The following is a 26,148-nucleotide window of genomic DNA, read 5'->3' as shown; positions in this document are numbered from 1 at the left end:
GTTACTTCTCTAAATCGTGAACCATCCAAATTTTAACATAGTTTAAATTGTAACAATTTCACAAATAGACTAATTTTCTGCAAAACTTTGAAGGATAACTGTTGTTTTTTATATCATATTTGAGAAGAACACGAAAAAATCTTCCGATATGAATATATGACTTAATTGTATTTTTTTCAGAAAAGTGGTCTATTTTGAGACTATGTTACAATTAGAACTATGTTACAATTTGGATGGTTTACGATACGTATGATGCGGTTTTAGTGATCTGAGTCAGCAAATTTCATTCAGCTCATCCAACCGACAGTCTCTTGATTGACCGTTTCAAATTTTCACACATTTGCAATAACAGGAGATAGGTAAGTAGGAGAGAGCGACAATGAGTGTGTGTGAATGAAAATCTGTTCTTGATATATTTCATTTACAGTCGAAGACTCTCCAAACTCAACTAATCGTCGGATAAATCAATTAGTTGATTGTAGTAAATGCGAATAGATTGGAATAACATGATTCTAAAGTGAATAGTGCAAGCGTTTCTTCGAAATACATTTTGTGTACGGAATTTTACAAACATGTGTTTTAAGATTGCTGAGCATCTCGGCATTTCGTAAGGCACGGATATATCCGAGCATATCGACGACGCATACTGTATAATACAGTGGCGTGTGTTGCTACGTGCAGCCGCAATGACTCGACCGGAATGTGTATGTTGTTTCTGCGTGCAGCCACATCAACTGAACACACTTCGTTCCAGTCGTTGCGGCTGCACGTAGCAACACACGCCACTGTATTATACAGTATTCGTCGTCGATATGCTCGGATATATCCGTGCCTTACGAAATGCTGAGATGCTCAGCAATCTTGAAACACATGTTTGGAATTTTAGCCAAACGGCGCTCATTTCGAATATACAATGTAGCGCATCTTATGCAAAATTTTCCATAATCAATCAATTAAAAGCTAACACATGAAACATGCATCTGCTTTCATGCTCACTTTGAGCTCAGTGTCCGCGTATTCAGTCCCTCTCTCGACCGCTTCGCCGAAATTCTCAACTCGAAACTTGTGCAAAATGGCAATCCATTTTCAAAGTTATTTATGACCGACGACACGACTATGTGACAAAAGTTTCTGAATGAATAATTAGGTTGAATTCGAATTCTCGTGAAAAAGGATGTGAACAGTGTTCATCAAACATAACCGAAAACTAACAATTCAATTTGCAACGCACATTCTAACCCTTTCCCTCGGTGTTTACCACGCAACATCCACTCTGTTGCGATATCGTCACGAAAAATGATTATAGAGGGACAACTTGAGAAGCCTAAATCAATTAGGACAATAAATAGGCGTAGACTATGATGGGCCGCCGCATCCAATGGCCACAATTTACAAATGCAAATTGAATGGATTAATTTTTCCCTTGATCGATCCTTATGCTAAAGTTTATTTTGTGTCCTTTTATCGATAGATTAAATTAATTTAGTCATTCAGTCGATTCGATTAATACAATAGGGAAAAAAGAGGAGAGGTACATTATGATGTGAGTAAAAAAACTGTAGAGAATGCGATAAAGTAAAATTAAAATTTGTTTATAAAGCACTCAGAAGTTTCCCTCTCGTACGAATGAGAGGGATGGTTCCGAAACCGAATTCAATTTGATGAACACTCTATATCCCGTCAAGAGAGAGAGAGAGAAAGAGAGAGACCGAGATCAAAGACGGCAATCGAAACCAATGAAGCTTCCATGATTTTCATGTTTATGTGTTTTATCGAAAGCCAACGATTTTGAAGGATGTACACGAGCGCGCGTGTGTGTGGGTTGATTAAATGACTAAACCACCCGAGGTCGAATATTCAATTTTAACAAGTTTAGTTGACCGATTTGAGGAGGATAAAAGGGAGAGAGTTATGGAGCGCGTGTATCCGATATGCAACCTGATGCCAGCGCAAACACTTTTCATGTAACAACTCTCTTCAACATTATACACTTTGCTCCGTAGATTATAAACACATACTACGCATCGCAATGTACGCTCAACGTCCAGCAAATAGTTTCCTTTTGTTTATTGACATTTAGCAATGCATGGACGTTGCATGCAATAATAATTTGCCCTTAAGATTTTCTCATGTGAACAATACGTGTGCTGGCTGAATCCTATCGTTGGGCTATCGTTGTACCATAAGTGCTATTTTTGTGTATGTGTGCCCGAACATGTTCTGTTTCTTCTTCCTCTTTTTTTGTGTTCTCTGCTTATTTCACATGTATGTAATCTCAACGGATAGACATATGGCACAAACCATAGTAAAAATAGATCAGATTGAATAGAAAATCCCATGGTAATTTATGCAAGATTGATTTCACAATGCAGCACCACACGTACGCATATCGATTTCAAATGTGTGTACGGCAAATGTGGTTGGTGTATTGCAAACTTCCATCAGCACACGCATTCATTACACATCGTTGCATGTGACTTCCCCATGGCATATATATATATATATATATATATATATATCCATTGAGCATGCAAATCGAATTTTTTCCTCGTACCAACAGAAATACTGTCGCTCTGGTTATAGTTTCGCTTTCAATTAAGAAAACACTTAAAATCAACATTATACAAATGGATTGATGTTGAAAACCGTCATTTATTTATGATAATTGATAACTTTGACTTATTTTTCACTGTGGGAATTTCCATGGTTTGATTTTTATTCAAAGCTTTTTATTTGCTATGCATTCTCATTTAATTGAACATTTATTGCGAAAAAAAAAACTTTATTTGATTTTCGAGAGTGGTTTTTATCAAATGTCAAAGATTTTAAGGGCGAAAGCGGTTGAGGAACAAAGAGAAAAGGGAGAAAAATGGAAAACATATAAAGTAAGAGAGAAAGAGAGAGGGAGAGAGAGAAAGCGTGTGTGTTCTCTTTCTACATTCTGAAAATAAAAGGAAATCAAGAGCGAGAAAGAGAAACAAGTGAAAGACTGAAAGAAAATGGGATAGAGCAAACGAAACGCAAACTATATTTCCATAATAATTGAATTGAAAAACGACAGAACGGGAGTGTAATCTTCTATTCATTTGAAAAGCATATATATATCACTGTTGTATGACGATGATGATGCATGTGGAAAAAAATGTAAAATCCATGTATGTAAACACAGTCAAATGGAATTTCCTCTTGGAAATTTGATAAAAAACATATTTCTGCGTGTTTAACATCATTCATTGCAAAAAAAAACGATGGCGAACAAACGAGGATGTCGACGATGATAGCGACGATGCAAACGACAGCGGGAGTGTAAATGCTTTGTCAGAATCGCATCCAAACATACCGAAATATTTGTGTAGAACAAACAGCAACGAGTCGTGGTAGAGAGGGAGAGAGGGAGAGAGGTAGAAAGACAGATGAAGTACAGGAAAAATCTAGGGGGTAAGAACACAAGCGCTCGAAAGGAACCGTACGAATATTTGTGAATTCGTGTGATTGTGTATACGAGATATTCGCAGCGCAGTGAGTGTACAACAACAATAACAAAGCCACGAACGCATAAATATATGCGAATCTATGTGAATCTCACAACTTGTTCCTAGCCCCTAGGTAAAAATCGATGCATCGACACAAGTGCATTGTCGAGAATTTGTGTTCTTTTCGCTCTTATCATCATCAGTTTTTCGAGCAATGTTTTCGACAAGCTTTTTCATCATTCTCGTCGAAGCAAATACAATATGTATACGTGTCGAAAGAAAGAGCCTGAAGTATGTGTATATATGTTATGACCTCAGAGTAAGTCGTTTCAAATGAAAGATGAGATATACATACACACAGTGCTTGGGGTTTTGTTGCTAAAGCTATTGAAATTTTCCTGATTATGAGATATATGCACTTATGCTTGGAAAACCGAAAATATACACCATCATCAGCAACAACAACAGTAGCAACAGCATATTTTTGTTCTGAATGAAAACAACTACAGCTGCAATAACATCAAAAAATATGGAATAAAAACAATGCTTCAAATACTGCTCTTATTTGAGCTTGGAGTTTCTCTCGTTCATCCATTTTTCAATTGAATGTACACAATTTTAAAGAGAGAGAGAGAGAGATCAATTTGCAATTTTCTTCGTTTTTTTCCTTTTATGCTTTTATTGATATTATAACATTGTTTATATACGTTTATATGCCATAGATCAATAATTTTGTATACATACTGCATCGCAAATATCTCATTTTTAATAAAAAAAACAACAACATAAAATCGAATTTTTCGATCAAAATCACGCAGCACTGAATATGAATACTAAACAGAAAAAAAAATGAACCAAAGATTGAGAATCGGAAATGGTATATTGGTACGCATGTGTTTGTTTGTTCGCTGTTTTTTTTATTCTTCTTCTTCTTCTATTCGCATGGTGTGCCCAAGATCAAATCATTGACTTTGCCCTTCAAAATGCGGTAGTTAAATTCATCCGGATTTAATTTTTTGTACATGAACACGGGCAAACGGTCGGATAAGATCCATAAATTATCATCTCCATCGATTTTCAAATCGTTTGGGAAGACCAACGCAGCGGAATCGGAATCGACAAGACCTTGTGTGTCTGGATTGAATGGTTTGTCTGCTTTCCAGCAACCGACACCGTCTTTATTCACTTGTGTGTAGAACAAAACGTTTGTTTTTTCATGCAATGCTTCCGCTGTTGCTTGTCCATTCGAACCACGGTCACCAACCAATGAGTAGTCATAATAAGCATCTGAACTCGTTGCACGTGTCTCATTTTGTAGCACGAAATTTGGTACAGAGAACTCTTTCGTAGAGGCCAATGCATGGAAGTACACGGTACGAGAGCTGGAAATAAAAGCGAACGATATAAGATTAGACATTTTGAAATGAATATGGGTTGATAATACAGAAAGAGAAGAAGAAGATAATTACCCTTCGCTCGATGGTTTGCCCAAAGCCATGCCAAACACTCCGTCGGTCCATTGGAAATTCACACCTCCAACATTAAAGTCACCGTTCAATGGGTCGAAATGGAAGAAATTGTGCTTAACACGCCACGATTTATTATCTTTAAATGAATAAACGACGACACCATAACCACCCAAATCTGGAACATACGCATATGCATTGCCACATTCATGCTTCGGCACATCGACAATCTGATGGAGAGAGTTTTTTCAAATGAAATCACATCAAATACTTTTCGATATGTTGCTACGGTGTCTGTCTTTCAGTGTGAAAGTGACATTTAATTAGGTGTCATTGGAATCTCTCCAAAACACACATAAACACACACTTACCACATTTGCAAGGAAACTATTATGGCCGAGGTCGCTTGATGTGAATGTGTATCGTCTAATTAGTGTATCAGTGTTTAAGTCGAAAATTACCAATGCGGGTGGTGCAATCTGTTTGGGACTGCCCAAGATATCGGCCAAACCAGTATCCATTACCTAAGGGAATTGAGCTCATCAATAAACAAATTGAACTGTTTCATTGTAATTTTCTTCCGATTTCACATATTATTTTGCGAATTTATCACATTTTATACGTTTAAACATGCCGTAGAGTGGCTATATTACTGCGAATGACAACTAAGAACCAGTTTGCTGTAACTAACCATCAGCTGTCACTGTTTTGGATTTGAAATATTCGCAAAATTCGTAAAATATTTGAAAGATTTTAATGTTGAAATCAAAGCTAATTTCGTGCAATTCATAATTGGATAAATTCCTCTAGTTTCTTACCCACAATCGATCGCATTCATCAACTTGAATACGGAATGTCGATATAATTGACGAATTATCCCGGAGTTGTCCGTCGACGACTTTTGCTTCGGGAGCATCGGCACGGCCACCCAAACGGTCTTGCCCTTGTGATACATCAGCTTCAATGGTGTTTGCTTCCCAGCTTGGATACGGCACCAATACCGGACTTGCCTCTACGCTCGACACTTTGACATAATTCAATGATGATGCAACTCCAGACTTCCATCTAAGCAACGATAAAAGAAGTCAAATACCATTAAAACCATTGCTGCTTCTATCGAAATTCAACTAATTGACATTTTTCTGTTTTTATTCCTCTCGTTTGGTCAATGTGTAACTTTTTTCTCCTTTGAAATTATTTTTCAAGATGTTTGTTCGCTGTCGAAAAAAAATAACAACTAAAAAACATCAATATTGCTTATTTCATTGACAAACTACTTGACTTCAAAGACAAACATCATTGATTGAGCCTCATACACAAACGCAAATGTTCGATTTGCCGCAATCTTGATTGGTAGTAAATTTGGAAGCATAAAAAATGACAACATCAACTAATAATAAGATTTAGTAATCACCGGTTTGGGTAATCCATTGGATTACTAATCCTATCTGCACATAGAAATTGCTCGGTGTTTGCTCATGTACAACTCACATTGCGAAATGTCAATGCTTGATGGTACACACGAAAAAAAGAGTAAATTTATCGGTATGACCAAGTAAAAGTTGACCGTTCAATGTCATCGTGGGAAAAAAATCCAGTTGTTTGCGATTCAAAACCAAATATGTATACATAATAATTAATCGTGAATGATGATGACAAAGAACAACGAAGAAAAGAAGCAAAAAAAAACGTCGAAGAATGAGCGTTTGTTGGCGCACTTTGTGTTGTTGGCACGAAAAGCAAAACCAGTTATTTGATTCAAAACAAAACTCAATTTAAACTTGATTATCATTATGGCTGAATGTGTTTGCGGTAAATCCCGATGCCTTTGTTTTCACCATAAATCTTGCCGCTAATTACAAATTACAATTATTATTGACGAATCAAATCAAATCGAAAAAAATAATAAAACAAAATCTGTCATCGCGCTCTAACTTCAACTTTAGTAATGACGAGAGAAAAAAAACGTCAACTGAAAAAAAAATTCCATTCGAGTTAACTAGGCAATGTTGAGACAAAAGTTCGCGTTGAATAACGTAAAATTACCTGGAAACGACACAAAAATATATTTCTGGACTCGTACAGATTCAAAATGTTGGCAGTTCAAAATTCAGTCGATTTCTAAGAATCAACCGTGAGCCGTATTTTTGGGATGAAATTTTGTGACAACATTAATGTTTTGCTTGTCTTTTATTCGAGCATCAATGTTTTGCCTAACTTTTTGATCGTGTCATTAGCATAAACACGGTGTAATCATACATTTTCATCGTAAATAAACGTACCTTGGAACCGTGATGAATAACCTATCTTTATGCACGTCTAGCCCGAGCAGCAAATTATTCTCGGGTACGTATCGTTTGCCGGTAATAGCTTCTTCTTTGGCTGCGTCTGATGGCCACGCATACGAAACTTCTTTCCATCGGAATTTTTCCTCTAATTTGACAGCCGAACCGATGCTAACGCAAGCAAAAAATAACAACGCGACTTTGAAACACATCATTTTGTTTCGATGTCAGAAACTTATCGGACACAAGAAAAAAAAAATTCGAATTCACAACACACCAAAATATAATCACTTGATTTTAGCTAACGTTTTCTGTTCGGGGTACAATGCGAGCAAAAAAATAAATATCAAACCAACCTCAACGACGGTCAGTCTTTGTGTGATTTAATTTGGTGTGCGGTCGAACAATTTATGGGGATCACAATTTCAAGTTTATATGGTGTACGTATACACGCGCGCACACACACGCTAACGAACCGACAATATTAACAGCCCGGTCTGTTTGTAATGTGTCGCTTTGAATATGTCTGTAGTGGCTATTACGTATTTCACGTGACTTATATCATAGCCATTTGATGCCGATTGCGAGGTGAATCGTTTTGACTAGCAACCGACGTTGTTGTTGTTGTTGCCGTCTTTATTTTGCTTCTCTTCATCGTCGTTTTTTTCTTCTTATTCAACACAAGTATTTACAGAATTGATCGGTGTATTTTACCATACTTAATGGTTCAGAGTAAGATAGAAGTTATCGAATAATCTGTTTTCTTGTGCTTATATTTAAAGTTTTATCTTCAGTCATACACGCACAGCAAAACTTCAAATGAACAACAACAAAAATAACTTGATTCGAAATCAGAAAATACTATTTTGGGAATTCCAAATACGTATCCAAACAAAGTTTTATTAAGACGAAGAAAGAGCATAAAATGAAAGAAAAAAGTCTCGAGGTTTTTGATTTTGTTTTCATTAACATTTTAATGGCACTCTATTTGTTTGTGTATGTTTTGGTGGTGTTGATTCACCTCTTATCGTTTGACATAGCAACAACAAATACGATCAAATGCTCGCTCGATTTTAATTTATTATATCTTCGAAATAGTTTGAACATTTTGTAAAAACCCAACGCAAAAAAAATGACAATCGATAAGTCGAGACAACGATGCTTGGGCGAAAATAGATTTTGTATTGAACGAATTTACTTGGAATTATTCTCAATTGACGATTACAAGCAAAAAATCAGTGAGTTTCCAAAAAATCTCGTTTCAGAATTTTTTCAGGTTAATTGCAAATCGTTGAGACTTTTGTTTTTGTTTTGACCGTCGTCTATCCCATGTCTGATTGCTTTATTAATAAGAACGATGTTGATTGTGCTTTTCAATCATTTCTTTTTCATATAGAAATTATTTGCTCGAAACTGTTTGCGAAAGAGATTTTGTTGGAATAATCCACTTAGACCCACACTATGCAATTCATTTCGAGAAAGAGAGTGGAAAGAAATCACTAGAAAATTGCGTTTGTGCAATCTATCGAGATAATAATAGGTTTTTGTGATAGACGAAATTACATGGAATTGTTTATCACTCAATAAATCCAAATTGCAACTCTTGAAAAAAAGGCCTTCGAAAGAAGTTAAACTCCATGGAGATGGCCAATTAGATGACGCAAAAGCCATTGCTCCATTCTTGTTAATCGTTTACGATTGCAGACAGGAAAAATTGGTGAATTTCCAAACTTGGCGTTACTTTGTATCACTTTTATCAAGTAAATTCGACTCACATGATTGTCTGTTATTTGTGTAAACTTTCGAGTTATTATTAAATACAATGATAGTGATTGTAATGACTGTTAATGGTGCAGCAATAATTATTTGCTAAGATAAGCCCATGGTTCACAGTTCTGTCAGCCCAATTATTGATAACATTTAGTTGTGAAATTGATTTCATGACATCGAATTATGGGCTCAACTATTGAATATGGTTTCAACTCTTATCAATGCTTATGATGATGAAATGTTAAGTCAAACGAAGCACTAATATATTCTTGAAATTATTCAACATAGACATGAGCTGTGAGAGTAAACTGCTGTCAACATTGATCGATGGACATGAAATGAGATTATGAATGTTACAATGCAATCCAATGCAACCCAATTTAATCAATTCAAAAAGCCAAGAAATAGACATTTTTAATTAGTTCAACGAAATTCATTCGAACATTACAATAGTTAAATTTAGCCAATCTAATGCACAAGAATGTCAATCTTATATTTGGTCGAATTGAATTCATTTATTTAGCACATCGTGGGCAATATCAATTCAATGTGGGCAATATCAAAAGAAACTGATTTTTATTGACCAACCTCAACGATTTTCCATTAAACAACTTCAACGATTAGATTTTATTATCATCAATGGAAGTGAAAATTCTATAGAAGACTCGTATAGAGCCTGAGAAAAATAAATAACTTTAATCTTACCGAAGAATGCGTATATCTCCCTCTCCGCCGCCAAGAAGTCAATACTCGCCTATAATGTTTTATAAACACTTGCATCGCGTCTATCAATTATGTCCAGTATTTTAATCGCTTTTATTTCGACTGTTTGTGAGATAGTCACTTGGACTATAAATAAAAGTAGATTGTGATTTATAGAATCTTCTCTCGTTGATGTGTTTTTAATGCCAGAAAGTGAATGCGGTCGAGAGATGCTGAACTTTATGAATTTCGGTTTTTTCTCCACCCAAAACAACTGGTTTCGTTTGACTCAACTGCTGGTAGTATTTTGCTGGTATCTTTTTCAACCGAACCGGTGTATGAATGTGTTGATTTCATATTGGTTTTTCTTCATTCACTCTGTTGCAAAGTCGGAAAAGCCCCAATAAATATTCCAACGAACAATATTATTTCTTAGGATTGGTCGAGTTTTGCAATGATCACGTTTTGCATTTCCATTGCATAAACAAACATCGAAAATATGCTTTTGTGGCTGAATTTTCTTGAATAACTTTTGTTGAGTCGAGTTTTCGTTTATGTTTTTGCCCAACATTCTTGGCTAAATAGAATAATATTTTTACAAATAATAATTGGAATATCTTGATGCTTCCACATTGGGATGAACTAAAAAAGCCAAAATAATACCAAACGATGGCACAAACTGAAAAGGAATTCGGTTGCAAAAAACGTTTACATTTGCTTTCAATTAATTTTCACAAAATTCAAATCAAAGTCCCGCATTTTGGTTTCTCAACCAAATGCTAATTGAATCATTGCTATTTCTTTATAATGGGTGGGCGGGAGAAAAGAAGAAGGAAAAAAAGTTGAATAAATTTTTCATACCAAAACATTTCATTCATTCTCCATTCGACGGAAATTGGTCCATTTTGAAATGATTGTCGAACGATAGAAGCGTAACGCAAAACTTTCAGCATATCAAAATAATTAGAAGTGAATGTGGAATCCAAGTTGGGGATATATATAACACAAATCGAATTGTGTAGGATTCGAATAATTTCCATACGAAATATATCCACATTCATCCCCCCACCTTCATTCTCCCTCTCTCATTTTGCGTCGGCTAAATTAAATATTTCATTTAAAATTTCAATCCACAACGACAACGGACCAAAAGTTTTCCAACTGCCCATCAAATTTGATGGCGGGATATTCGGATATGTTTATAATGAACTTTCGAATAATGAATCGGATCAATTGGATGATAACTTAATAACGAATCCACTCACTCACTCAAATTTGATTTTGCAACGCATTCGAACAAAACAACGTTAGCGTCAACATTGTGACGGCAACAGAACTTGTAAGTAGATTTTATCTCGGGCTAAAAGCTAAATTTGTAAATTTCCCATGCCAAATTTTCCGAGATGAGAAATATATATAATTCACTCACATTTTCGTGTGGCAACGAACGAATGTAAACGATCCATACACGACCAGCGTTAACAAAAATTTTTCATGCAAAATTCTCACAAAATATTCCCTATTAAATGGTTATTATGAAAAGAAATATGCATATCAGTGTTACATAATATGTTTTAAAAGGCACTTACATAGAATACTGACATCGATGGCTGTGCACGTACGCATACTCCATTGCCAGCGCTTTTAACACTGTACCAAGAACATTTCATTCTCTCACACTCACAAACACACTCGTTGTCGTCATCGGCATCGTCCCTTTTCCATTAACATTTTAATGGTCTCTCCGTTGCCCAACAACATGTGAAACATATTAGAACAGATAAAGCATACGACAACAACAAAAAACAGCAGCAGCAGTGGCGGCGGAGGCAACAGCAACAGTGGCATTGGTTACAGTATAGCCACATTATATGAATACACCACATGTCATATAGTCTTTTCACTCCAAAAATGTGTTTGCTTCATTTAATGAAAACTAACTAATAACATTTTGCAAATGTCGAGAAAAAAAATTGTATCCCTTGTTAGTTTGTGAGACTGTTGCCATTCCAACAAGATTATTCCGATGTATGTGTGTGTGTGTGTGTGTGTGTGTATCTTCTTCTCATGCATCATGGACTCTCTGTCTCTTTTCTTATTATTTAGCTACTTGGTTGACAGGAAGCGTAAATGTAATATGTTGAAAAAAGAATAACAAAATGTACAATGTATTGTACATACGTATTTTTGTCGAAATGTTCACAGTGACATTCGCATATGCAAACGAAATGTTTTTCAACTCCATTTTACTCCAATTTGTTGGTGTTGCGTTTATGTTAACATTCTGCATTCAAATGAACAATGAAAACTTAACTAATTTTCTTCATTTTATCCATTGGCAGCTTGGTCTTTTGTACACTTGCTCGCATCACATCGTCTATTTGGAGAACATTATCTCTCCACCGCACTGTCTATCTGCGTGTGCGATGGTTTTCTTTTTGTTTCAATTCGATTTTTGACCCTTGTTCTTTTATATGTGTGTTCGTTTGCTTGCGATTTTGCTGTCGTCACTCATGTGTATGACTTTTGATTTGAAATATTTCGTCGGCCATTTATGACCATCCAGACGTTATGTTATTCACATATTCATTTTTATGCGATACACACTCATTATTTATACTCAAAGTCCATGTCAAAATTTTTTATGTACCATCATTTTCATCAACATAAAATGGCGTTAGTTTTATGTATTTTAAATGAATGTTGTTGCCTCTTTTGTTTAGCTGCCGCCTGGTGCTTCGGCTCTCGGCGAAATCATTTTGATCAATTGACATAAAGGGACTCAGTCAACAACACAGTGTATGTATGTTAGTGAGTCGCGTTCATCGGTTTGGGTGTAAAAAGTTTTCGTATAAATTTGCGCAAAGTTTGTTCGTCATTCGTTCGGAAAGTCATGTAGCCTGATACTTTGTGCGAAAAAGCATAAGCAAACATTCGCGATCGAGAGTGATAAACAGCGAAACGCGTGTACGCGCTCGCCTGCCGCATTAACGTACAAAAGTTGATTTTAATTCGCACGAAAGATGCTTTCTTAGTTCATCCGTTTGGAGCGTTTATATCCCTCAAATGTATTATCAAGTTATGGTGTATGGCATAAATGTGAAGTGTGCAAATGAATGACCGACCTTCCGACCAATTGAGCGAAAGCGAGATGCCAAGAGTGGGAAGAGCAAGCAAAGAAATGGCACAAAGAATGAGCAGAATGAAAAACAGACATCAGCAGCAGCAGCAGCAGTGTCAAAGAGATATCCTTAGCAAGAAATGAGACTCTATTTGCGAATGAAGAAAACGGCACCGACGACGACCGATGGAACAAATGTACACAACAGCTGAATGAAAACAACAACAGAACAAAAAAAAATGGCCCAAAATCTTTATGTTTATGGCTGGACTGTGTATTGAAATGGTTATAATATTACTGTGCGCCGCACATACTACAATTGCTGACCCTATTTTAGTGCGGGCCCATGCTAAATATATTCGACAATGCAATACATTCAGTCACTCGGCTCACATCTTACTTGAATAATCAACTTTCAACCCAACCTGCTTTCCTCTGCTGCTTGCTGCTGCTGCTGTTGCTACAAATTTGTGTGCAATTTTTCTCGCTTTTATTATATTCGCATTTGCACATTTTGAAAATGTATGTGAATAAGTTATTAGATTTGTGAGAAACAAAAGTCATAAACACGGACAATACACGAAATGGGGAATACGAGTCGAGCCTCCCGTATTTATACACAATATATGATTATTATAAATATATGTGCAGAAATGGTGGCATTTATGCAAAAGCATTATGTATGCTATGCAAAGCACATACACACCGACCGACCGTTCATTCGTCCGCCTGTTCGCTCAAACTCAATGCGGCTGTGGTTCTGGGCACACATACATTCGCTCTTGTGATGTAATAATATAGTAAAATATGAAGGTTATGTACGTTTGCTCCTTTTCTCGTGCATCATCTTCATCTTCATATTTTATGCGAATAAATATTTCTTTCTCGCCTCGCCTTGCCTCGTCTGCGATTGTGCGTTGTACGAGTACGCTGAAATTTTGCCCTGAATGCCTATGCATAGAAAAGTTGGAATTAAGTTAGAAGTCTAACCATTTTTGCAGAAGAAGAAGAAGAATCGACCGCGTCGCCATTTTTATCATAGACAAAGTTTAAGCCTTTATCGTTCTTCAAGTGGAACGCTCTCGCTCTTGACTACATAAAACTTTACACTTGCTTCTCGCCATTAAACAATGCAAAAGCGAAGCAATACGCGCGCGTTTCTTCTTCTTCTCGCATTATAACTCATTCGAAAATCTGGTGACTTTTTGGATGTTTGTCATTTACGAAAATTGCCAACAACCAATTTATACTTCGATACAAAAGAGATAGAAAGCCGACCATGGAGTCGACGACAACAACGACAATGACAAAATCCGAAAATCGAGACCAAACTCTCAAATCTTTTATTGTTATTTAACACCAAGGAAAAAGGCCTACTAACAATTGAGTCAGAGATAGAGAGGGAGAGAGAGAAAAGAGGAACGGAAGTACGCTTCAACTTCAATGACTCTTTTTATTTTTTATTAAGATCATAAAAAGCCGTACCACATAGAAAATCATAAAAGGTCTATGTCGTACATAAATTGTCTGTTTTAACGCTTTAACATATTTTGTGTGTGTGTGTGTGTGTGCTTGAAAAGTTTTTTTTTTCACTTCTTTGTTGTTGTGTATTGGGCTGGAATTAGAATGCAAGAATTTATGAGCACTTTTAAATAAAATTTATCAACTTAAGCTGAATGTGTGTGTAAGAGAGTGAGAGATAGAGTAAAATAAAAACGCTTCGTCAAAAAATATTTAGCCAATATAAGTGAATTGAAGTGAAATTATGATGTGTATGACATTGGTTCAATTTGCATAAGAGGGGATTTTATTGAGCGCACTCAATCTCAATATAGTGTTGAATATCATGTGGATTTTATGGCCGGTGTGTATATTATGCGCCAATACGATAAGCTAACACGAAAAATGCCATGGTTTTGTTCACGAAATGAAATTTTGCATGAAAAGTAGTTTGCAAAAATTACCATTCCAAATGCGACCAAATTGGCCGATTGCAAGGCGATTATAGCAGAGATCCGTCTATCTCTTGGTCATTTAGAACATACTAGCATACATATACACACACTCTCACACGAACAGAGAGAGAGAGAGAGACACACACAAACAATGTTCGTATTCACACATTTCGTATACGGTCATCAAGTGAATGCCAACTTTTGGAACGAGATTAAGCAATCTAGTGATTGTTTTCGCATGAATATGGATGGCAAAGAACCTTTAAGCGTTCATACGTAATAATAGCAATCATAATCATTACCATTCCTCCGCACAACATTCAGGCATGACTGCCCGACTCTTTCTCCCTATATCTCTATCTGGCTTTCTGAGCGCAATGAAAATGAAAAGCCGGATGTGCGCCTTATATATATGTCCCGGCTCTATAAAATAAAGCGCTCTTCTGCTCTCTTTTGTATTAGATACGTGAAAATGAATCAGTTAGGAAAATGGCAGCACAAATGTATGTGTGTGAAAACTTTATCATCATCGTCATCACCATCGACGTCATGTATGCATTCAATCGACCGTTAGCTATGGACAACACTCATCTGGTCTCGTTCTCGTTCTCATGCTTTCGGTTCCAACGTCCATCCGATGGAATTTAATTTCATAGCATAATCGAAAATGAACGGATATTATTTTCTTCAGTCGATATAAGGGGTGAAACAAGCGGATCATTTCGGAAATCGGCACAGATATTACTAATTTTGCATGGCCCTAGAATCACTGCATCGTTTCGAGCCATTTTTGTTTTGGGTTTTTCTTTGCTACCCTTTTCTCAATTGAGATGGAATTCGATCCGATTGGAAGGAGCAAGAAAAAACATTCAAATATTTCCGGATTATTCAGTGAGCGAGCATTTTGCTATATGTTTCGTCCGAGCAATCCATGCGAAGACGAAACAGTATGTAATTCCATTCAAATCGGTCTTTGTTTTTGTTCGCATTTGCGTACATCTCAAATATCATCAATAACCGGTCGTTTCTACCATGCCTCACATAATATTGAATTTATAACAAAAGTAAATATATAGATAGAAAAAAAAGGGCGGCAATTGATCAAAAAGTCATCGCTTCTTGATGAAAATGTGTGTCGACCTTTTTTTTTGCTCTTCCATCATCGTTCAAGGCGCTCTGCGCTGCCTTGTCAAATGTATTTAATGGAAAATTTTCTTAATTTTATCTACATAAGCATACGAAATTGCAAAAAAGGCTTGAAAAGGCTAAAATGATCGTCGGCCAAAAGAAGGAGAAGATAAAAAGTTTTTCGTGGTATCGCATTTTTGGAAGCATCGTTTGATATATCTTCATATTACACACAATAGTAATCATATCAAAAGTGCCGACAGCGATGCTTCTACCATTTTTGCTTGACCCATGAAAACCAAATGTTTCCAATGCATACATATACGGAATGCGAGCGACCGAGTAAATGTATGAGATATGTGAGTGTGTGTATGTGCCAAAAATTATCAAATACGTACATTCTAGCGCACTACATGAATTTTGATAGGTCTATAAAACCATGTACTACTTCGCTCACAAAACCTGAAAACCATTTTCTGGCAACCGACACACACACACACATATATAGATGGAACGCGCCGGAATATGTTTATGACCGTATTGCTTAAACATTCATAAAATCTGTATAGATAAACCATAAATCAAAGGGCAGAGTCAGTTGCCAGTGCAAGGGTGTGCTGTGTGGTGAATGGTAGTGCCAGGATAGAAACTATGAAATAGAAAGAGTCGAAATGGAAAAGAAAACCGTCGTGGTTTTCCATAATGATAAGCGTTTTCGTTATCGTACGAGTCTACGAACACAGTACACGGATCTTGTACTGTTGTTGTGGTGGTGGTGGTGGTGGTGCGTTTTATGGAAAAATCTAAACTATGACCTTTTGCGTTAGCCAAATGCCGAAGCAACCGACTACACACACTCTTCATCTATGTCTTTCATTCCTTTCGTTTTCTTTTTTTCTTTTCGTTTTTCACCGTTTTCTGCAACCGACGATCATCCGTTTTCATTAGAATCCAATACACACCATTTTCTTCAGCGGGTATGATACTGTATATACCCACCCCGTAAATATACCGTGTGTGTTTGTATGTATCTAGAGGTAATATCGCAAATACCGTAAGCGCAAAAATTTCGAACATTCGGTGCCTTGTTAGATCAAAAGAAAAATGGCATCAAATCGAAAAAAAAAATGTAACCTTTTCTCGGAGGGAGCATTCATTGCATGTATCGTATGGCTCTTCGGTATTCATGTTATTTGAATGCATTTGAATGGGCTTCTCATGAAGTTATTTTGCGATGGGCGCTTTTTCATTATGTACATCACTCTTCGTTTGCTCCTGCTCATCATCTCGCTTACGCTCCCGCTCATTCTCTATTCTTCTTTTCATTTGCTAACATTGTAATATTTTATGCGATGAAGTGTGTGTGTGTGTAGTCCCTCTGCTCTCTCTTCAGCCATACACACATTCTGTGTTTTCTTTATTTCCAACTCGTGTTCGAGGGCGTCTAAGGGATTCAAAGAAGAATCAAATCCATCCAATACCTTTTATCCTTTTCTGCTTTTTTCACCGATCTCCCCGAAAGATACGGTTGGCTATACGTTTCACCTTCACACCGAATAATATTGTGTGCACAAAATTGAAACTAGAAAATATCGCCCTATTACTCAATCTTTTGCTCTCACGGGCTGGCCATCGTCATACACACACATACAGAAATGTGATCTTTTTTTTTTCTTTCTCTTTCTCTCTCGACCAACCTGAGAAGAACACCTCGCATCCGATACGGAAGCAATAGAAAAAGCATTTTTCTTCAAGTTAATTCTGTATGTCGACGACGACGTTGTCATCGTTTCAAGGCGTCGTAATCGTATTCCACAAGCAGAATCAGCAAAAATTCTCATTGTAACCAATTCTCTTTTTTCATCATCATCTTCTTTTCCTTTTTTTTCTCGTCGTCGACTTTCATCTTATTTAAGGAATTTTTATTATATAAAATTTTGCTCTTTTTATCGCTTACCTACATAACAGCATAGACCATTTTGTATTAACGAAATGGATCGATTTAGAAGAAGAAAAAAACGAAAAGAAAAGAACATAGATTAGAATGTATTCGTGAGTAATTTATTTTTCGTGTTGTCACCGCTCGATTGTTGCGCTGTGTAATTCGAAATTGAGATAACACTTAATTGAATGAAAAACAAGTTGTTCTAAACAACAGGCGTTTTTTATACTAGAAAAAGGACCAAAACACGATAAAAAATAAAAATTCTATTCGAACGGGTTTTATCATTATCTTTTTGTTGAGTGGGTGAGTATGTGAATGAGTACGCGAGTGAGCGAAATGAGTGTATGTCTCCTGGAAACCATCTTAACAAGTTAATTTTTGTTCAAAAAGTGCGCACAAGTAACAAGCGATACGTAGTTGACTGTGCCATCGTATATCATACGACGGAGCATCAACCAATTTACCGAAATCTCATCGATTAAATTAATAATGGCGCTTCGTATGCACTATCACACAAATTCCACTTAATATTTAAAGTGGTGCTATTCAGGGAAAACGCGATGGCGAACTCACGGCTGAAAAAAAATGGCACACACTTACAATAGCCGTAGTGGCATTGGAAAAAGTGAGCATCGAACGTGAGCGACAGAGAAAGAGAGAGAGAGAGATACTGTCAGCCTCTTGATCGGTGTGTATGTGCTCGTGTTTGAGTAAAAAGTTTTGTGAACAAAAAAAAACCATCGTCGATTTATTCGTACTATCATTATTATGATTTAATGTTTGGCCGCGCCAAGTGATGCTAATGATGCGATCAAGTGATACTCTCTCGTCGGCACAAAATTTTATGGTACCCTATCAATATAAAAACAGTACGCGCGTCGCGCAACAAACACTCTCACACACAGAGAGTGAGAGAGAAAAAAGAGAACGAGAGAGGCACAAGTGCAAGCTCACTGCTGCCATATACATAGGGTGTGGGATAGCGCACCGGAACGATGAAAATGAATGGAAAAATGTGGCGTTGAGAACGCGAGCGAGAGATGAATACAAACAGCAGCAGCAGCAGCAACAACAACGGAAAAAAGTACCCTGTCATAAATTCGTTGTAATGGCTTGTTGTAAACAGGATGTTTTCTTTTTGCCAAACATTAAAGAATGAAAACGACGAAAGCGGCTGTTCCTAACTACGAAATAAATGAACGAATGAACGGACCAGGAAAGCGTACACCGGAACATTATATAATAATAGCCCAAAACTTAATGGAAATAAAACAAAAATCGAACAATTTCTTCACCATTCTTATCATCGTCATTTTATCGTGCGAATACATTTTGAAGCGGGCGCGCGCGAAGGAGAAGCGACAACGATGCTGACGACCGTGGCTATACATTATACAAACGACGAAAATATAAATTGCGACAACGCGTTGGAAAATAAAGTGAAATGATGAACACCAAATGTGATGTGATTAAAAACTGGCCCGCATCAGAAAAATCAGTGAGCGTGTGCGTATCATGTGATTTGGCTGCGAACACGTTTATATACAAATAAATTGTCAGAAGCCGACCAACATTTTTCATTTATACTCAGCACATTTTTAGATGGCGCTTTTTTCCCCCACACTTTTTTCTTCTACAAACAATTTAAAATATGCATACACTCAAATCGACCATAAAATTTTCATCTTTTCAACTAACATTTATCTTTCCTCAAACGAATAACATTCATTTTTCTCTTGGCTCTTTTTTTCTGTAGGTAAGAAGACTCAATAATACACTTTTCGAATATTGGACATTTTCACCTGTGATTCACAACCAACCACATACACTTTCACTCTATCGATGGCACACAACGATACACCAATGACACAACATAAACGTCGATTACGTTGTGAAATGAACAGTAGCAGGTATTTGTCAATATATATATATTTTTTTATTATGTGATTTTTATCATCAACATCCTTGAAGTATTTCCTCTGAACGATAACGACGGAAAAAACTGTATTTGGATGCTTTCAAAATTCCCCTATTGGATGATTTAGTCAAAAGATGATGATATAGTCATACCGATTTTTTGCTATTGTTGCTATAACTTTTGGCCAATTTTTCCATTCTAAGGCATCTGCAATTTTTCCTTTGTCATTAAATGTTGTTCGACCATTTATTTCCCAATATGGAAAAAAAAGCAACGGAAAAAGTTGAAAAGAGTAAAAGAGAGCGAAAATTCGAAAGAGAAAGAGTGAAAATGGACACAAAGTCTTTCTGGAAAAAGAAATTCGTTCTCTCAAATTTCGTTCGAACACTACGAAGGAATGAGCAAGACATGCAAAACACATTCATGTATTTCTCAAGAGAAAAAAAAACGAAAGAAAGAAAGAAGACCGGAATCGCATATAAAAATATGAAGAACAGTTCATATTATTGGCCGAACAATAATAGTTAGATATTTCACATTTTCTCAATTGGAATGTCGATGGCGTCTGGCTATTCTGCATGCAACATAACGACACCATTCGTTGGCCAATCGACCATTGTATCTGTCGATTCCATTGGGTGTGTATGCGAGGGAAAAAATGTGCGAGTTACGATGGTCGAAGCATTGAGAATGCTCGTTTGCAATGTCTTCTTTTCCGTTCATTTCTTTCACACTCTCGCCGAGTTGGTCGACTTCTTTGTTCGGGGCTTTCAATTGCTTTATGTACAGTACATTTTGCATAAATTTGTGATTTCATACCGGCTAGACAAATATGAACAGCGAAAAGTGAAAATATAAAGAGTGCCAACAAAAGACAAGCAACCACAACACACACACACACACATAAGAGATGAAGAAAGAAAATTTCGTTTGAAAATTGACGCGCTCTGTATCTGACATCAGTTCTGAGATTTTTTTTTTTCGTCGATTGTATAGCAAACACACAGAGCAGTAGTAGCATCTCAAATCTCTGCTCGTTTACTTTCATATCTTATGGTATTTATTCGGCGTGTTTCATTCGTACAAGTCAGTACAAATATATTTTCCAAGATTATACTCACATTTTTCCCATTGTTATTATTATCATTTTTTTCTCTTCTCGATGAGTGCAGTTTTGTGGAACTGTCCGTTTCATATATATCTTGCTTTCAAAACATTTTGTTGCGCTGGAAACCGTCGCAATAAAATTCTGACACATGCTATTTGCTTAGTGTCACGGGTGTTTCTCTCGTCTTTCTATTTCTCTTTATGTTCTTTTTTTGTCTCTTTTCTGAGTCATCCAAAACACAATTTGTTTGGAAAATGTGATCGCACACACACACAATCGTACAAGGACACAGAAAGTGTGGAACGGAGAGTGAAGAAGAGAAAAGGCGTGATAAAGAGAGCGAAGGAGGTAAAGAGACGAAGAGAAATCGATGTAAAAAAAAGGAAGAGAAATGAAAAGAGTCGGAGATTTAGATGTGTCGTGCTTGAAACTTTGACAGCATTTGCTACTGCAACACACTGCACAAATTCAAATGTAACAACAGTGGTAGGGAAAAAAATGCTCATTTTCAGTGCAACTTCTAAAAAAAGATGATAATTTTTATTGCTATTAATGTTTGCGTCGGAGAGCGAAAACGAACGGGAGCGAGTGAGTGAAGAAAAATGGGGAATCTCGTTAAAAGTTTTCGAGCTCATTTCGTATATTTCGTTGTATAGCTTGAACTGTTCCAGGCAAAACTTATTTCGTCTTGTCTCTCCGGTTTTTGTTTTTGTTTCGCCGAAAGAAACCTCGAACAACTATTTTTGGATTTGTAAAATGATGAACCGAAAAAGAAGAAGATGACGACAAAAAATAGTAGCGTAGTTTTGTGTGTACCATAAATTGTGCACAGATACCTCGGTGTGGCTTGTATCGAATGGCTTAAAAGTTGAATTTGAGAAACGTGTGCGGCGGGTGTGAGAGATAGGGAGTTTGAGTGCCATCATACATCGATACAGCAGTACCAAAACACAGAGATAGCGATCAAAGCCAATAACGGGAAAAGAAATCCCATCGGCTGTATAAATACCATTTTATTTGTGTGTGTGTGTGCTTGGCATATTCGTGTTCGCGTTTTCGATTATCGCACACGGTGTGTATGCCTGTGTGTGCTGGCACTAACTTTTTTTCTGTGCACAAAAACAAAACAAAAACGCGGAACATTTTTCGGGTTTTGTTGGCGGTGGAAAAAGAGATACTGCGACTGCTCGGACAATGTGTCGCTACAATATGTTTCTAATGTCATTTATTGGTCATAAAATTTGTTTTGATCGCGCTCGCACACACATACCAACAATACGAGTGAGTGCCCAAACAACCACAGCAGCAGATCATTGCTTGCAGCAATCAGAATGTATATGTGTGTGGGAGAGAGGGAGACAAAGAGGGCGCACACAATCAGGCACGTTTATAAAATCTTTTCAAATTTTTATTATCGCATGTCGGCACATGGAAACACGATTGCGATGCTCGCTACCATATCTCAAACGAACGAACGTACAGAACAGAAAGAAAAATAAAGTGAATCGTCCGTGGAAACGCACAAACACAGCCATAAATTTATTGGAAAACATTTTCCGATTTGAGCACATTGTGGAAAGTATTCGGTTTATGGCATCAAAATAACAACGAATGAGCAAGCGAAAAAAACAGAGAGAGAGAGAGAGAGAGAGAGTGAAGATGAAAAGAAAACGCAAGCAAGAAATCGGGGCGACCAAGGCAAATAACATAAAACAGGGATACGAGCAAAGAGAACGAGTTGTGTGAGCATGGAATTCGATTTTCTTTTTCGACATAAGAAAAATTATTATCGTTGTCGGGAAGTATTTCGAAGTTTCCTTTTTATTAGATTTATTTTCATTTCTCCACTCGTTTTCTCGGTGTGTGTTCGGACACAAAAAAAGGGGATACGAATTTTAATTTATACAATTCAAATTAATAGCGAAATGAGGATGCGCGCGCGAGAGAGAAAGATAGCAAAAAAAAATAAATCGATTAAATTTGTCCGAATTGACGGTGATTTATTTGGGCATGTGCCTCCCAATCGGTGTTATGAGGTCAGTTTTATTTGGATATGTGATTAATGCACTTTTTATGCTGTGCCTCGCCCTTTCAGTCTCTCTCACTCTCTCTCCCTCTCTCTCTCTCTCTCTCTCTCTCTCTCTCTCGCTCGCATCCGCAATGATATTCGAATTATGGAAAAATCTCGTTTGGTTCACTGGTTTGGATTTTGATTACAGTAAATTCTAGTAGCACAGCATGTTGCTGCACAAAATAGCTGCTAATGTAAGCATGTATCCCAGTGAAATGTTGCAATTGATGTAACGAGCAAGTGAAAGAGCGAACGAGGGGGTGAAAGAGATAAAAACTCACATTCAATACGCAAGCAGATTCGCGTCTCTCGAATTATTTCAAACATACACAATGCATAAAATAAATAAATGTCTCCGCGTACCGTTTCGATACATTATATTTCGTCGTGCACACAAGCACTGCTCGTTCGAAAATGCATTTTATTCGAAATTTACTCGACCTGGAAATCCAATTGTATTTTTGTGTCTGTTCATTTTTATTTTATGTTTATTATCTATCTATCTTTCATCCTCGTATACCCCGCTCCCGACCGCAACTTTCCACTTCTTCTTGGTTTTTATTACCGAATTTTTTCGTTATTATTCGTCTGTGTTCGTTCATTTTTGTATGCGAATTGCAAATAGTTTATATTTGTGCACAATTGAAAATTCCATTTTTATTTTGAACGATGAGGTGGAGGGATGGTGGGCGATTTTTTTCTTCTGGCTGCTGCATTCCCATCACATTCGAATGGTGAAATAAACGTTTGTGCTCCTGCACACAAATCCACTGCACTGATTTTCCGCTCTTCTTCTCTGCTTGCCGTTCGGTCTCTCTCGTTCGTTCTTCCTATTGCCAATTGTAATATCATTTTTGCGAAGAAATACTCGGCACATTAAATCGAATGAATGAAACAAATGCCAATCTGCACATGCTTGTAAGAAGGAAAAAAAATGTTATTCTTTCACAAGCAGCGACAAAGCATGAAAATTGCACAGATTCTTCGATATTTTCTGCTATCCTTGTTATTTATTGATTTGAGCACCGTTCCGTTTCTCTTTCACCCTCACTGACTTTTCCCACAGCAAAAAAGGAACAGAGAAAGCAAGAGAAAAAAAAGAGAAGAAAATCGAGTCATGTCTTTTGTAAAGTGATAATAAAGTTTTGCCAAAGCTCAACTTATCCGAATGAATGTTGGCTGTGTATGTGTGTGCGCCGAATGAAGGCGACTTTAAATATGAGAATTTGATTATTCTCCATCGAAATCGAGAAATTCTTAGGATAGAATCGATTTTTTTTCTCTCTCTCTCTCTCTCTCTCTCTATGTGTGTGTGTATGTAGATGTGTGTATTAACATTATATCGCTCTTCATTGTTCGCATTTTGTCTTTTTTTTCTTCTCTTCGTTTTCTTTCTACCGATTCAGATTTTTCTGTTCTGTCGATAGTATTTCGCATCTATGATACACCGCATTATGTATTGTAAATCCATTTTGCTTGTGACGTACATCACCCATAAAATAGATCCGCCAATTTTGCCATACGCCGAATGACACGTATCTTAGAATGCTATCACACGACACCTCATAAAACAAATCGAATGAAATTTGGCCCGCGGATTTTAAGAGGCATTTTTCTCGATACACGCCTTTGTGTTGCGGCACCATCATTTCTCTCTCTCTCTCTCTCTCTCTCTCTCTCTCTCTCTCTCTCTCTCTTTGTGTGTGTCGTCATCTAAAAAGAGAGCAGGTTGACAATTTCTAGGAAAATGTTGCGGATAAAATACGTGGCCATGAAATAAGCTCGCATCCTTTTCCATTTGCTCGCACCAAAAATTCAAGCCGCTCAGGAAAATGAGCTTGGAAACAAAGCTCATAACATAAAACAGGTGAATACATCAAATGAGCATGTTTACTAAATACAAAAATCTAACATCAGACTCCTTTGTGCCGAAAACAACAATTTGTGTGAATTCAAAATGGAAAATGGTTTTCATCTTTTCGAATATATGAACACGAATAAAGCTCGCTTGTTTGAGTGAAAAATGCATAAGTCTGTGTCTTCATTCAAATGGAAACCGAGGTGAGCTCCGGCAAAAGAGAGCGAGTAGAGCTGCTGGGATTTGCATTGGAATTCGCAATCACATTGCATTTTCGGTCATAAAAAATGAATATCCAATGGAAAAGATGAGGAAAAAGACAAATGTACTACTGCTGGACCGTTATAAATTTTCCGCCAAATTTCGGTATAAGAGAAACAGAGAACGGAAGAAATCGAGAGAAAGAGTGAAAAAACGTGGCTGCAAATCTGTCCGTCGAAAGCTTTTGTGTCATAAATTCGCCAAATATCCTAAATAATGAATAAGGCGTGGCGTGTATTCGGAAGCCGAAATGCATGTGTTTGAGTTTCGTATTTAAACAAGTGATTATCTATCAGTGGAGAACGCATCGGCCGAAATAACAGCACGGTTGCTTTGGGGAAAAGTCATTTCGGACAGCAACAGAAAAAAAGTCGTACCTACACACAGCAAACGTGCGATAAATGTTCAAATGTGCAAAATATCAGCGAAGCAGGTTTTTCGTTTCTACCCACGTTCGCACGTGTGCCTAGATGTGTGTGTGTGTGTCTGAACAACATTAGGGCAAATGTTCGGCCGCTTTTGTTCCTAGTCATCTTTAGCACATGATGTTTGTCTGTGTAACATGACATAATACCCAGATTGCTTCGTTTGATTGTGCTCTTTGTATCGGGTTTATCCGGTATGCATTTAGGTTAATGGATTTCAAGTTGGGCCACACGGGTACTGATGAAATAATCACCAAATGCCCGCCTGCCTGCCCGATCTCCTGCTTGCCGCGTCGCCATGATTCGCAACAATATATTCCACACAACGCGCTATAAGGGCTGTGCAAATAATTGTTAGCAATTTTTATGTTCGTATTATTGCTGTGTGTATATCTTTCGGATTTTCTCCTGGCTGTCTCCATTTCTCGGTGTCTTCCTCTGTTGTTCCCCATACCTCTCCCTCATCCGCTCATGCTCATTCTTGTTCATCAGCTCCATTGAACTCATCGTCGTACTTCAGTGCGAAATGTTAGCGATGAAACGGTGAACAAAGGAAATCCCATTTGGTGACTGATGCTAATTTACCATCGTTGCACAAGAGCCAGAGAACAAGAGGAGAGAGAGAGAGAGAGAGAGAGAGAGAGAGAGAGAGAGAGAGAGAG

The 26,148-nt window shown here is 37.1% G+C and overlaps 2 protein-coding genes across 5 annotated transcripts in view; one reads left to right on the top strand and one right to left on the bottom strand.

Moving 5' to 3' along the window:
* Positions 1 to 26,148, top strand: part of LOC129566879 (protein turtle) — a 197,789-nt gene that overhangs the window by 66,696 nt on the left and 104,945 nt on the right. The window lies entirely within an intron of this gene.
* LOC129566882 (protein yellow-like) lies at positions 4,133 to 7,642 on the bottom strand. Its single transcript, XM_055443237.1, has 5 exons — positions 7,222 to 7,642; positions 5,758 to 6,004; positions 5,311 to 5,463; positions 4,943 to 5,169; positions 4,133 to 4,855 (listed from the first exon to the last, which is right to left on the bottom strand). Exons 1-5 carry the CDS (start codon positions 7,437 to 7,439, stop codon positions 4,408 to 4,410), a joined length of 1,293 nt encoding a protein of 430 aa, XP_055299212.1. The 5' UTR covers positions 7,440 to 7,642; the 3' UTR covers positions 4,133 to 4,407.

This window comes from Sitodiplosis mosellana, unplaced genomic scaffold (assembly GCF_009176505.1).
Source record: "Sitodiplosis mosellana isolate CC-2019 unplaced genomic scaffold, AAFC_SMos_1.0 Smas_scaffold_5, whole genome shotgun sequence".
In the NCBI taxonomy this organism is placed as follows: Eukaryota; Metazoa; Arthropoda; class Insecta; order Diptera; family Cecidomyiidae; genus Sitodiplosis; species Sitodiplosis mosellana.
The sequence above is the reverse complement of the archived record's forward strand: the minus strand, read 5'-3'. Positions and strand labels throughout refer to the sequence as shown.

Excerpts from the sequence above, each read along its gene's own strand:
- LOC129566882 (XM_055443237.1), bottom strand. The coding sequence starts at position 7,439 with ATGATGTGTTTCAAAGTCGCGTTGTTATTTTTTGCTTGCGTTAGCATC. Across the intron at positions 6,005-7,221 it reads TTATTCATCACGGTTCCAAG|ATGGAAGTCTGGAGTTGCAT; the intron begins GTACGTTTATTT and ends ATCGTTGCTTAG. Across the intron at positions 4,856-4,942 it reads GGCAAACCATCGAGCGAAGG|CTCTCGTACCGTGTACTTCC; the intron begins GTAATTATCTTC and ends TTTTATTTCCAG.